Source organism: Amblyomma mixtum, chromosome 3 (assembly GCF_055824585.1).
Source record: "Amblyomma mixtum isolate Tamu chromosome 3, ASM5582458v1, whole genome shotgun sequence".
NCBI classification, from domain to species: Eukaryota; Metazoa; Arthropoda; class Arachnida; order Ixodida; family Ixodidae; genus Amblyomma; species Amblyomma mixtum.
Genome location: NC_143014.1, coordinates 263264178 through 263278698, shown reverse-complemented (window position 1 = coordinate 263278698; position 14521 = coordinate 263264178). Strand labels below are relative to the sequence as shown.

The window sequence follows — 14521 nt, the reverse complement described above, 5'->3', positions numbered from 1 at the left end:
ACACGTACGTATGCTCAAACATATACAATATTCGTGCAAATTGCATGATTCTTGCAAGCACGCATTAATGAGCTGCGCGCCCTTCCGATAGTGCCTGAAAATTCTTTGCACGGAGGCCATGAATCGCTGTAGAGCTCGCGCTCTCGATCATATGCTTAGCTTCATCCGGCCGGCTTCACTCGATCCTGGCTCATTTTCGGCAAAGATGTACACATATCATATATCAATATTGTACGGTAAACGTTGTCTCGTAGTGAACTTGACAACTGATGCGTACAACCAAGCGGTTCGCATAACTGAAGTACTTCTGCGTTTCGTGCGAAGCATATATATGGCCACCCATGCAAAGACGGCCGGCCGCTGTTCGGCTTTGCTGACTTTTCTTCACTCGTCCTCGGCGCAGACGATTCCAGGCGCACGGCATAAACTACGGCCAGGTGAAAAAAAATGTGTGTTAGCTGCGCAGTTAATTTTAATCTAGGGAGAACCATATATTGAGGCGAATGAATTTTTAAAAGGTGCTATAGCTGCACAATTAATTCTAGCTTAACGCGTTTGTGCGCGCTGCGCGTAAAAAGTAGAGCAAATGTGGTATCGGTACGTACGTCGATCATACTTCATACTCAAAACTGATTAGGTTCGACCTTTCCGTTATGCATATGCTGCGCACCGCGTGCAGTGAACCCGCCCGCTATCAGGGCAGATCTGCCTATCTGATAGCCAGTACACGTACGCATGTTTGTGTGCGGCATACACCGGCCAGGAACTGCGCCAGTCGGAATTAACTTTTTCTACTACGCATAGCCTTCCCTCGATCCTCGATCATCCTTTCAGCAAGGTGGAGACGCTGCATGCATGCTCGATCGTCCAGGGCTTCCTCGATCGGGCAACGAAACCAGTGCCCATATTCTACGCGGGGGCGCGTGCCCGCACCGATTTTCGTAGTCACGAGGAATTCATACGCCAGCGCACCTTTCAGTCGGGGATTAAGGTGACTGAATGCAGCGCACAGCGCTATAAGCGCGGCAAAGACGTGCAGCGAATTGCTCGCGCTGAACGACAGCGCAAATATTTTTTTTTTTTTCCATGGCGCGACGTTTCTGTTTAAATAATTTTCACCAAGCAGGAAAGCGCCCTGCACTTGCATTGACTGTTGAAGCCAAGCGCAGTGAGTACACTGAAGTCCCCTCGAGGCATCTGTGTTGTCATGAGAAGCCGCACAACTCATGTGCGGCTCTCCTTCAGTCTTTATCTCCCAAATTCCCCTCCCTACGCAGAGTAGCATGCCAGCGATATTGAAACGCCGGCTATATTCTCTGTATTTCATTAAAGAGTCTCTCTCTCTCTGGCGATGTGTATCGTTGAAAACATTAAACTCGCCCACCTAGCACCGCGATGTCAAGGGAACATATTCCTTGACGCTGGATTCATGATCTCTATGCAGTTAATTCCCAGCCCCCTGTATGTCACACTAAGTGAATGGGGATTAACCATCACATCACACCAACTGGCCAGCTCCACTGGCTGGAGGACCTTCTTTGAAAGGCATTTGGGTAAAAATTCTTCGTATCACTGTAGGGTATACGGCAACTTAATTGACAGCAGTAACAGAATTTTGGTTCCCGGAACACACCCATGGAACATGTAACGCTGCATCAAAAATAAGTGCAGCCAGTTTTGAGCCTTTGAGGTTTTGAGGATTGTTCTCGCAATCACTCTCCGAAGGTACCATTCCAGACGACTGGGAAGTGGGGAAGGTCGTTCCCGTCCACAAATCCGGTAGTACTGATTCACCTCTTAATTATCGCCCCATTTCATTAACAAGTGTACCGTGCAAAATCATGGAACATGTCATTTACTCTCAAATCATGCAATTTTTGGATTCAAATAATTTCTTCCATCCATCACAGCATGGATTTCGCAAGGGGCTCTCCTGCGAAACTCAACTAGCCATTTTTCTACATGATATTCACGCCAACCTTGATACTAACCTGCAAACTGACTCCATTTTCCTAGATTTCGCTAAGGCATTCGACAAAGTACCTCATCAACGCTTGCTTCTTAAACTCTCCCAGTTGAAGTATACATCCGAACATAATTGCATGGATTAAAGCTTTCCTCACGCATCGCTCTCAGTCCGTCGTCATTAATAACCAACTTTCCAACCCGCTTCCAGTAACCTCTGGCGTCCCACAGGGTTCTGTTCTCGGTCCTTTGTTATTCCTCATATATATTAATGATTTACCCCAGCATGTCTCTTGTCACATCCGCTTGTTCGCCAATGATTGCGTCATTTATCGCTCAGTGACTGACCATTCTGACCAAGAATCCCTTCAGGCAGACCTGCGCCATGTGCAAGACTGGTGCTCGCAGTGGATGATGATGCTCAACTCTAACAAATGCAAGTGCATGTCCTTTCACCGCCGTCGAAATCCTCTTGTTTTCAAATACACAGTCTGCAATTCCCCAGTTGACCTCGTCCAGTCATATAAATACTTAGGAGTCACCATTTCTAATGATTTATCTTGGCGTTTGCACGTGACTAACCTGATATCATCTGCTAATAAAACACTAGGTTTCTTAAAACGTCACCTACGGGAAGCCCCACAACACGTAAGACTACAAGCGTACATCTCATTCATTAGAACTAAACTTGAATATGCATCACCCATCTGGAGCCCTTATCAAGAATATTTAACACACGCTATCGAATCTGTTCAAAACAGGGCTATCAGATTCATGCACTCCTCATACTAGTAGGACGTCAGCATATCATCCCTCAAATCGTAGTCAGGTCTAGCTAATCTTTCTAGTCGCCGTCGCATAGCCAGTCTTGTCCTGTTTCACAAGTTCTTTTATTCACCACTAAAACAAGAACCATACATTTGCGCACTTCCACAACGTAGGTCCCACCGCATCGGTCGATCATTCTCTTCCAAGTTTTGCGTCCACGAGGCCGTACCACTGTTTTTGCCAACTCATTTTTCTCTCGTGCAGCAGCTGACTGGAACGGCCTTCCCCATAATATTGCTGCCATAACATGTTCATCATCATTTTCAAGCACTGTTGATTGCTGCATTTCGTAAACCCCACCCCTTATGTAACACCCTGGAGAAGGGTCTTTAAGGAAAATAAAGTGATGTGATGTGATCTACAAACATGATTTATTACACACACTAGGCCACAACAACAAAGCAGAGGGAGTAATAAATGTTGGACAGGAACGTGCATTATTCTTTACACTTAAAGGCAGCAAACATTTTAAACACATGAAAAAACAAGGATGACAAAGCATCATACTATCAGGCTGCAAGGCCAGGTATATCCTTATGTCTAGAGACCAGATTTTAGGCAAATGCCTATTTTTTTCAAGGCATCATAGGCGCACCATTTTTACATATGAGCATGAATTAGGCATTCACGACATGTTTAATACACATTTGATGGTGCCTATAAATGCCTATTTTGGGCGTCAGCGCCTATAAATGCCGATTTCCAACGTTGGTGCCAAAAATGCGCTATTTTGAAGAAAATGGCCCTGATATACGTTGTGGTTTTGTTTTCAAATTCTCTTTGTTTTCGAATCCATTTCGGTTTCGAGTTGAACCCACACATGGCAACATTAAATGACTTCGTCACTTGGGTGTGGTGAACATTACTCCAACGCCGACTGTGTAGACAATGTCAACCACATCAGCCAAAAATATCGAAATAACCTTTTTCCTGTTTCTGCCATTTTGTAGTTACAGCTTGTAAACTCTGGCCGTTAAAATGGTAGTTGACCAGATGGTGCTACATTTTCGAAAGTACATGAAGTACGTAAGTTTCGTCCACATAATTCCCAGTGGGTTCAAGTTGACTGCAAATTGTCCCATAAGCTGGCTGGATAAAGTTTAACTGGATAAAATTTGCCATATTGGTAATCTGCCTTATGATCATTCCTTGTGCCTCATCTGCATGTCATCCTAATCAAATAGCCTTTGGCGGCAGTTTTCTTGGAGCAGGCCGCACTGGACAGCTGAGAACCGTGCCAGTCGTGCGTGCATATGGAACACATTCATGCACTCAAACAATGTTTGATGCTTGTATGAATATCACTCTTTTGGCGTCACTCCTATGTCATATTATCTCAACCCTTCAATCGAAATGGTTTCCTACAAGCACACTCCTGTAACATCTGTTGGTGTGGAGCGTTCCTTTTCAGCTTACAAGCTTGTTCTCAGTGAGAAGAGGCACAATTTTGAGCCCACCAACATGGAGACGTTGCTTGTGTGCTACTGCTTTCATGACTTTAGCAGTGATTACTATATGAACGGTGTTTATTTATTATGAATCCCCAGTGGATGTACGTAGGCCCGTGCTGAACTATATAATTATTTTCGGCATATAAAGCATCACCAGCACTAAGCGGCTACATTTTTAGCATCTCGTACTTATGGTTTCCAGACCCTTTTAATAGCAAGCACCATTTTAAGTCCGCGTGACTTCCGACACTTGGAGCCACTAACTATAAAACGCAGTTTACACAAATGGTGACACATTTATTAATGTTAAAGCACCGTGCATGCCTGCAATAGATAAGTTTAATTCCTATGCGGATGACTCTGAACACATGTCGGATGCTTTAAAGTCACATTTGCGTCAATTGCTAAATGCATGGCCTCTTGTTTTACTATTGTGCACGACAAGCAAATTGTTTGTTTCCAGGTATGCCAACGCATTTTAAAAGGCTTTGTAACCATCTCTTTTGCTCTGCTGAAGCATGCGTGTTGTACGAAAAGCTTCACGACAGCTTTAAAAAGAGTGCTTCTAAGGTTCGCACACAATGGTTAAGATCTCAAATCATTCCAGCTGTTTTTACTTTATGGCAGATATTGCGTGCTGATGTTCGGATCTGATAAGTGCAATTTTGATGCAGTTTATAGTGCCTATTTTTCTTTTTAGGTGCCTAAAATCAAATCTTAACCACCTATTTTTGGCGCCTAAAACATGCCTTCTTGGTGCCTAAAAATCCGGCCTCTACTTATGTCTTATAAATCCCATCAACAGACTTTGTCAGCATACATGGCAATGTGTTCTCTCTTGCATTATTTGCACTAAATACTTTGAAGCATAAATGTTCCAAGAATAAAAGAAACTTTGAGATTAATGCAATATTTTCACGTAGTTGTGATGGCTGCAGTTTGGCAGTCAGGTAGACAGCAAAACGGCTTCCAAAAAAACACTGTTGGGCTCTTTCACACCCACAAAGAACTGAACGACTTGGCAGCGGCGTAGCAACAAGCGTGCTTGGCGGTCGTCCAAGACAATGCCTGCCGCTTGTGGCCGTGCTGAATTTATAACTGACGACAAACTTTTGACAATGTGACAATATGGAGCAACATCCCGTCACAATCTGAAGATTGGTGTAATTGCTGGTAACTGCAATGAATTTCATGGCCACAAGTTCGAAAAAAAGTTAAACACACTGAAGAGCTACCTTAAAGGAATACAAAAATAAAAATACACTGAAACTACCTTCATGAACTGCACATCATACATCACTACCAGATCAATCTCTTTCCTTCTGATTGGGCACTTCACACAAGTATGAAACATTATTAATACTAAAGAAAACACATTGCAGAGACACATCATCAAGGGAGTGCAAACAATTATTCTGATCAGCCGGTGGGTGCTGACACTGCATGATATGTAGGACATCAAATACAAGTGGTGAAACAAGAAGCCTTTGGGAGTGAAAATATATACAGCCTGCAATCTCATAAATTCCAAGTACATAACAATATGAGCCGTCTACCATTTTAACATAACAAGAGCAGGTCTTTTTTGGAGTCGAATAATCCGAACTGTGTATAATAATGCTGCCAATTTGTGCTCGAAAGTACCTAGACATCTGAGGAATGCAGCCAAAGCGTGAATTGAAAATCATTTTTAGCTGCTCGGGAAATGAAGGAACAGGGTGTGGCACACCTAGAGCACATGTCTGGTAGCTGTTTGTGTGCTGAGCGCCAATATTTTTCTTGGCAAAAGCCAAATGAGCTGGGAGCTCCAAATTTCTTTCCAAGCTTCGATAGCACTGCTGCATTATGCACCGTTCAGCGACCTGCATAGGCACCAGCTTGGCTGCTGACACAAGCCGCAGTGCACGGCCAATCCCATCTTCAAAAGGAAACGTGGACACACCCCATAATGGGCCAAACATGCGCGTAGCCTTAGAAAGGTGCAGCAGCTGGTGAACATTATATGTCATAGCTGCCTCACCATAGAGCCTCGCTGCTTGCTGTACAAAAGACAGCAATAACATTTCAGCTGCACATATGTCACCCTCGCTTACAGTATCTTGCAGCAACAAAAACACTGCCTTTACAAGGAGCACAAAGTGTACCATATATGGCCGAGGAAGCAGATCTGACAAACATGGGATACAGTAGAACAAAAGCCAGTACCGCCATTCTGTTGCCTTCCAGTAAGCACGTTCTGAAAGGGGTCGTGCAGTCCTTGAAAAAGTGATGGGAGGCCTAATAGTGCACAGTCGAGAGTCCAAAAGCCTGACATGCCGTCCAATGTAGAAGGCTGAGCCGGTAGCTGACAGCCACAGTTCAACCAGCTGCTTTGTCACACCCTCAAGGACACAATGCATATAGTCTGGTGGTAGGCCCCACACAAGGTCAAGGCCTTTCAGTTTGAGAAGTGAAGATGGCCCCTTGAATCCCTCAAATGTTGCATCCGGTCCCCTTGCTTGGCGCATTGCTTCTAGCACACGTCCATGTGTCCGTTCACAGGTTGCCTGGCCATGGAAGAGGTACTTGACCGTGCCTGCAAAAATTGCATAGTTCGCAGTTTCCTTATTCTAATAATATATGGCTTGCAAAACTCAGCCTGAACCTTCCACTTGAATTGGAAATGAGACCCAAATGTAATGCATACAGGTACCGCACATAAATCTGACAGCCCAACACCAAATACCAACCCAAATGCATTTGCAATATTATAAATGCATTGCGTTTATTCAATAGTGCATTCACCTTTTTGAACGTGATGGTCTACACTGGGAACAGTACTCGAGCGACTTAACATCAGGAAGTAGATCTATATTCGTGAACCTGTTTAAATGTTTAATTTCCTTGCTTTAGTTTCACCTAGCATCCTTCATGATACCATACTGACACCTAATTAATTGTCAATCAATATTACTATGGACACCTTAAGAAATGGACCCACGTTGAAATAGTCAATGAAACTTACCATCAACACATGTACCTTCCTCAAGGCACCAGCTGCACCCATAATACCCATTAAATTGCTTCATATTCAGGATGGATGCTCTTGCTGGTGAGTCCACACAACACACAACTGCATGTACTGCAGACTTCACAATTTTTCCTGAATGTGACCATACAATTTCTCCAATATTGTTCACTTCATCAACGAACCTTCGCATAAAAATGTGCATAGGTGGATGCTCCTTCGCGAACCACAGCCCTGACAGCGTGACGTGCTTCCACCGAAGTTCCATGGGCAGTTCGTTCAACATGATCTGGATAGGCCAGATTGAACTTTTCGAGGACTCAAACACAGGTGCCCCATCAGTGTTAAATGTGAGTGTGACATCACTCCATTTCATATTGAGCTGTCGCCGAATACTTTTATAGAGGTCACCGTCGGTCACATCTCTGTAGATTCCTGGCTCTCGGATCTCTGTTGAAAGCTTCTGCAGATTTTCAAAAAGAATGGAACTATAATGCCTGATTAAATCTGTTAATTGTTGCTTGAGGTCGAAAATGATGAAAAAACTTCCCATCCCTATTAGGCTTTTAACATTTTTCTTTAAGTTGCAGCCACCACAAGTTACTTCACTGTTGGCAGGAATTTCATGGGTGGTGCCAAGATGCTCATGGCAATGCTGGCAGAATAAATGCAGCCTTAGTGCCTGTTTCCTTTCTTTCCACAAGTTCCGTAGCAAGTAGGTAGACGGTGGCATAACTGCTTCTCCAAAAAGGGCATTCAGAAGTGTCAGGAGGCCTTTAACCTGTGACCAGGTAAGCCCTGCTGTCACAATGTAAGCCAAAATTAACAGCAGTGCTTGAGCTTTAGTTGTGGACTGATGTGGCAGTGTTTCCTCCGAGAGCTTCCTAAGGTATACGTCAAAGTCATCAGAAATGTTGGAGAAGTCTGCGCCCTCAGTTTCATTTTCCTAGACATCACTGTTTTCTTCCCTGTCTTCATTAGCACCACATTCCACACATTCTTCGTCAGAGCTGTCTGTGTCTTGGCCATCACTGGCAGAATCGGCACTGTCATTTTCATATGTAGGAAGCATTTCATGAACAGCATCATTCTGTGCTGTCCCTGCCCAGCTTGGACTTGAACCCTCACTGTCATCAACACTTAAAGATTCATCTTCATTGTTTTCGTGCTGGCTTGAGCCAACAGCTGCTTGGTTCCAATTGTCCTGCAAATGAAAATATCAGTGATTCAAACATTTCTATCTTCACTGAGCAAATTTCATTTTTACAGCAAACAGCACTGTAGTACAGCTTGGATACAAAGTTGCTTTGTTCTCCTTCAGGCGTGCACAGATTATTCAAATTTTTCTCCTCAGCCATCCACTTTTTTCGAAAATCATGCAAACCTTAAAAGGTTTCATATGGGGAAGCTGTAGCCATGCTGACAGCCAACCCTCCTGTTGAGGAATGAGCAATTTTAGCTGGCTCTATACAGCATGAAAATGCCACTCTCCATGGGGAATGTATTTGAAGGAAGAAAGACAAAAGAGCACAAGAGATAAGGAGGAAGTGAAAAGAAAAAGCAATCAAGGGTGGTCACAGAATTAGGTGCAGTCATTAAAGAGGTGAGAGGAAAACTGATTCTGAATTCACCAAGAAAGTCAGGCAGACCTACTGACAGAATGCTGCAGTTTCTAATGTTATAATGAATTCAGCATGAAGCTTAAACCCTAAAATGTCCGCGGAGTAATGCAATCATTACAAAATGGCTTAAGAGTCATGGAATAGAGGGCACAGAAGTGGCAGCCAGATGTGCTCAAAATTTTCTCTAATCGTTTACTGTCTCCCATTCTGCAGAATACCACTCTGTCTCTGGGAACTTTAGTAAACGTGTGAAAATAATGTTGAGTACATGAACCTGCCATTAAACTTAAATTTTCTGCACATTTCCTGAGAGGAGCACTCAGCTAGTTATATCAAATGAGTCAGTGACTTCAGTCCGAATGCCTTGTCGTCCCGAGTATAAGCTGATCCTGTTGACTGCAAACAAGTGCACGCTGTTAGTACCATAGCCCAAATAGTCGGGTACAACTTAAGAACGCTGCGGCTTTTCCCCCCTCAAAGGACCGCTTTCCAGCCAATGGTGTCGGCCCATGCAATTCACATGACACTGCTAGCATGACAATGCAGACAGCTGTATGGCACTGCTGATAAAACAGACCTACCTGAGCAGCACCTGAAGTCCTGGCTCTTTTTATTGCATTGGCCAGAGTCTGCCTGGGAACTTCAACGCTGGTTCCCTGCTCGAGGTAGCGCCGGTAGCGTTGTCGCGGCTTTCCTGGCATCGCGATATTACGCAGCTGAAGCCACCTCGGAACGCCAGTTTTGCGCGCTTTTATCGCATGTAGTACTACAAGGCTACAAGCCTCTCCAGAAAGAGCAAAAAAAGAAAATGAGTGAATAAAAATATTAATTTGGCTGTGCGCGGCTTGAGTGGCTTGAGCGAAATAAGCGCAGTAGAGCAGGCAAGCAAAAAGCTAGCTAGGTGAAAACTAGTTGAAAATATTTCCGACGCATCTCGTTCGTTCTCAAAGGTGCGGCGGACGCCACTGTGGCGACTGTAGCATAACTGTAGTAGTCTGGCAACACTCTAGTATGGCAACAGTGGTATAGTAGACGCTGGGTACGTCTCGCGAAACTCTGCCGCGCATCAATCCACCACCTCGTCAAATAGTTTATAAAGGGGGTCGTGCATCAGTCATGCCGCAGTCTTGCTATCTTCTCTGAAAAGCGTTTGCAAGATGCACGCGGTACTTTTGAGAAGCTGCAAAGAGAAGTTTGCCAATGCTTATATCCCCGATTGTCCCGCAATGTATTACCGGTGACGACGAATCATATCTAGCTTGTCCGCTCGTCGCGACTAAGCCCATCTTACATGTACGAAGGATACGCGATCATAAATGCAAGTGATGACGTAATGAAACAACCCAAAAAGTCGCACAGACAGCGTCTTCAGGTCCGGTTGTGGGCGGAGAGCACCACCCTCACTCGCACCAAGTCGCATGTGCAAGCGACGCAACAGGCAGCAGATATATTGCGCATTCGCTGAGGTTTCGCCCGGCTAAGTGAAACAGTAATGCGTCACCTCGTTCTGGTCGTAATTTCTGCAAGTGTTTTCCTTTTCCAACATCTTTTACATTTTATTAAACCGCTACGAATATACGCCTGAGTCATTTTACCGTGTGCCAAACAATGTTAGGCAGCTACGAAAGACACAGACTCTGTCGGTGTATGATATATATAACTGTACTGTACGAAGATGATGAGCCCGGGGAAATTAATTCCCGCCCCAGCGGGCCGCACTTCTGTGCTGGTTGGTTGGCTGAAACATATTCTTTCAGTTGCACATATTGTTCGAGGCACTTCGGTTGTGGCGGGCGCGTATCCCATCGTTTCAGGCGGACTCTAGGCGAACGCTAATCTGGTCACCGCCAACTGCCGTAAAGCGTATATGTTGCATCGAGCCTTATGTGCCACAAATTCCTGGAGCTTATCCAGAGCAGAGCGACGATCGTGGTCTCTTGTGTTGCTGAAAGATCCTTTCTTCGGGCTCACTGTTGAAAAACTCCTCGGTTAGCGCAGCGGCTAGGAGGCGAGTAGTTAATTCGTGTGACCCTCGGTGTCTCCTCCGCGGCGCATATATGGGTAGGACGCGCTTGCTCCTGAGCACGGAGACGATGAAAAGACGATTGAAAGATATGTGCTGTGCTATGGCCACTCGATTTCCCTGGCATATAAGAGGCATATATGTGAACAGACTACACGCCTGAACTATGTGAAATCGCATCAAGTCCTGTTTATGTATGGTTCACGTCGTTCCAGTGCAAATGCGCGACCAGCACTTAAAGTTAGAAGGGTACAGTAAGCAATATGGAAGGGAACACGTGGCCTCCGCACTTCGCTGCCACCGACAGATGACGAGAATGGTCAGCACCAGGGGAGTGCTCGGAAAGAGCAGCCGGCCATGCTTATATTTGCATACGCCTTTACCACGGATTTTCGCCGTCTGTCCGTGGCAGCGCTTTGCGAAGCGCGGGGGCCGCGCTCTCGTGTTCCCTTTGATATTGCTTCCAGCTGTACGTCAGTTCTCTTCAACTCTACTGAAAGCTGTGAGCATTTGATATAGCTCGATCATAGGTGCATCAGCGCGTTTGTTTCCCGATAATGACCTAGCATATGGCATATGGGATCCACTGAAGCCGTCTGCAAGGAATAGACAGCACAGTGCGTGTGGCTATAGCTGTTTGCATATGGCACTTCGCAGTTGGCTTCATGCATATACGTGTTCATTTGAGTTGAGCTTTTTCGGCGAGTACGGTCAATTGCATTGCCGTGTGCTGGCGGGCGGCCTCTCTTATCACGATCACACTCTCCAATATATGTACAATTCCTGCAGGCGCGGCCGCCTTCAGCTACCATCTGTAGCAGAGTAGGAAAATGCTGGTATTCATGTCTTAAAAACCTTGAACCACATTTGCACAAATAGGTATGAGCTCTGAGAGAGGCAGACAAGAGCGGCGGTGATGAGGAACAGGGGCTGCGGTCCACATCTAGAGATAACTGAAGTAAAAATCAGGAAACGACCGCGCTGTTCGCCGCTTCGCTGGCTTCGGCATGCATGCCAGCCTGGCCAATGTTACCAGGACGGTTTTGGTTTGAGTATCCTTGCAATCTCCGGAACAGTGAGTGACAGGTGAATTGCAAATGTATCACCAGCAGAGTTCTAACCTATCTCATATGCAAATCGTCAAAAGGGATAGGAGCATTTTGTCTTTATAGTCACGCTAACGATGCTAGCGACGTTGGTATGTGACGATATAAAATACGGCGCGACAGTCGAGGACGAATGAGACACAAAAACGACAGGACCTGCGCCGTATTTTATACTGTCAATATGAACCAACTAGCCCGCAAAAGAGTTTTACTGGTATGTGACAACTGGCGCGGTGTAGTTGTCGTCCTCGCGAGGTAAAAGCATGGGTAAAAGGCACACACCGCCGCATGCCTTACTAACCTCGTCATATAATCAAAACAAACCACCATCTTAATTCATGCTGGCTGGCATCTAAATAGTAAAAAATCAATACAATAACAATGTTGTAGCTGCTTTGAAGTCACGCTGCCCTCATGTGACAAGGCAGTGGTAGCTTTTAGCCGGATTTCGGTTTCGGTTTCGCTCTCTCGCTGTACGAGCAACTGCGCGACCATCTGCTTGTGTTCACTGACGGCTCCGTGGTGAGCGCAGACTGCTCGCTCGCCGCAGCGTCCACCGTACCCGAGCGACGCGTGCGCTGACTGCGGCGCAGTGGAGATACTGGAGCACATACTCCTTCGCTGTGCCGCGTCTGCAGTGCCGCGTCGCGAGATTCTCGCGGCCTGCAGGGCGCTGGGAATCATCCCGGACAGTCTCGAAGCGCTCCTGTGGCCGCGCGGCAGTGCGCTCACCTGTGACAGAACAATGGTGAACCTCTGTCCGTTCATCGAGCAGGCGGGCTTGACTTCCCGCTCGCTCTCCACCAGGTAGTGCACGCGTGACACGAACGCTCCGTGGGCACCCCGGCCGCTAGTGCAGTGTGCCGCGCCCGCGATTAGTCCGAGACAGGACGCTACGAGCGCGCGGCTATGTGTACATACAGTTTACTTCTTTTTGTAAGTGATTGCGCGCAGTGGCCGGGAGAACCCGCGCAGGGGCAGACGTAAAGCCGCCGGCACTCTCTCTCGACAGCGAGAGAGAGAGAAATACTTCACTGCTGCATTTCACGTCGGAACCGCGTATGTGCGCGAGCGTATTCGGCACGACTTGTGCCGGGCCCATGGGCGGGCCGAAGTCCGCCTGAGAAATAGAATCATGCGCAGCGCGCCGGAGCGCTCGTTAAACACGTCCGTCCGCCGTGAGCGCTCTGGAAGCCGCTGCGCCCCTTTTTAGAGGCTCGTTTCTTCGCCTACTCTCGAGTTCTCCGCTTATAGCATGCGCTGAAATAAACGTTCCGTATGAGTATATAACGACGAAAGGAATTCCTCTCCATTCTCTTTATGAACCACAGTTGAACAGTGACGAGGTCGCGGCCGCACCCTTTGATGAAAAGTTTACCTGCAGTTTTCTACAGTGCACCCAAAAACTCGAGAGTGCAATCAACAGAAGTGTTGAGACGCGAAGCCTTCAGACAACCTCGAGCTCGGTACGCATTCCGCCAAAGCTGCAACACAGGCGCTGCGCTTCTGCGCTACATCGGAGCACGGACGTTCACTAAAAAGCACCGCCGGTTGGCAGTCTGGTGATTGTGGAGGGCCCATTTCCCAAGAGTCAGTGCGCCCTCGGCAGCGGCTGAGGAGGATGGCTTGCAGAGGCTGAGCGCACTCTCTCCTAGTTCTCTTTCCATGGATGCTGCGGTCCCCGCACCACGCGCCGTTCTGCCTTGATCTCCTTCCTGTGCTACGCTCGCTTCTCTTCGGTTGTTCCCAGGCGCTCGATCGTTTCATTTGCCACACTTTTGACGGGGCCTGACGCAGACATGTTCGTGCTAGTGGAGTATGTATGCGACGCTACGCTCGCAATACTGCAGCACACTGACGTCGAAAATTTCAATCCTCAAAATGTAGCGGATTTTGATGGGTCCGCTACATACCAAGCCTACTGGCAAGGCAACGATACGACCGAGGGCGGCTATTACGCTGCAAAGGTTCTTCATTTGACCGGTAAGTGACGCATTATAATTTTGTTTTGTTACCCTTCTGGGTTTCTTGTGTGCAAATTAAATTACCTCAAGTAGCTCTATATCGTGAAGAATCCTTGATCACGGCCCCGCCGCGATGGCTCATATGGTGCGATCGCGGCCCCGCCGCGATGGCTTATTGCTCGACTGCGGTGCCCGCCCTACTGAAAAAAGTTTTATGAGGCAATAAACTCATACAGTTTCTCATACAAATGTCATAGAGTTCTCATAGAAATCACATAAAATTATCATTCAAATGTCATTCATTTCTGTGAAATCATACAGTCATCATTGAGATATCATAGAATATCATACGAGTTGCATAGATTGTATGATATTCTATGATATCTCTATGATGACTGTATGATTTCACAGAAATGAATGACATTTGAATGATACTTTTATGTGATTTGTATGATAAGTCTATGACATTTGTGTGATAAACTGTATGAGTTTATTGCCTCATAAAACTTTTTTCAGTAGGGCGATCAAGGATGCAGTGTAATGTTAAAAAGAAAA

General features: G+C 46.1%; 1 protein-coding gene across 1 annotated transcript; it reads right to left on the bottom strand.

Annotated features, from left to right (window-relative positions):
- Window positions 1-4856: 4856 nt before the first annotated feature.
- On the bottom strand, window positions 4857-9574 carry LOC149354604 (uncharacterized). The gene is made up of 3 exons (XM_089576011.1): window positions 9455-9574; window positions 7249-8197; window positions 4857-6819 (listed from the first exon to the last, which is right to left on the bottom strand). The coding sequence occupies exons 1-3, from the start codon at window positions 9572-9574 to the stop codon at window positions 5552-5554; spliced, it is 2337 nt and encodes a 778-aa protein (XP_089432137.1). The 3' UTR covers window positions 4857-5551.
- Between the last annotated feature and the right edge of the window lie 4947 nt (window positions 9575-14521).

Excerpts from the sequence above, each read along its gene's own strand:
- LOC149354604 (XM_089576011.1), bottom strand. The coding sequence starts at position 9,574 with ATGCCAGGAAAGCCGCGACAACGCTACCGGCGCTACCTCGAGCAGGGA. Across the intron at positions 8,198-9,454 it reads GGACTTCAGGTGCTGCTCAG|GAAAATGAAACTGAGGGCGC; the intron begins GTAGGTCTGTTT and ends AGTGATGTCTAG. Across the intron at positions 6,820-7,248 it reads GGAAGGTACATGTGTTGATG|GCACGGTCAAGTACCTCTTC; the intron begins GTAAGTTTCATT and ends CAATTTTTGCAG.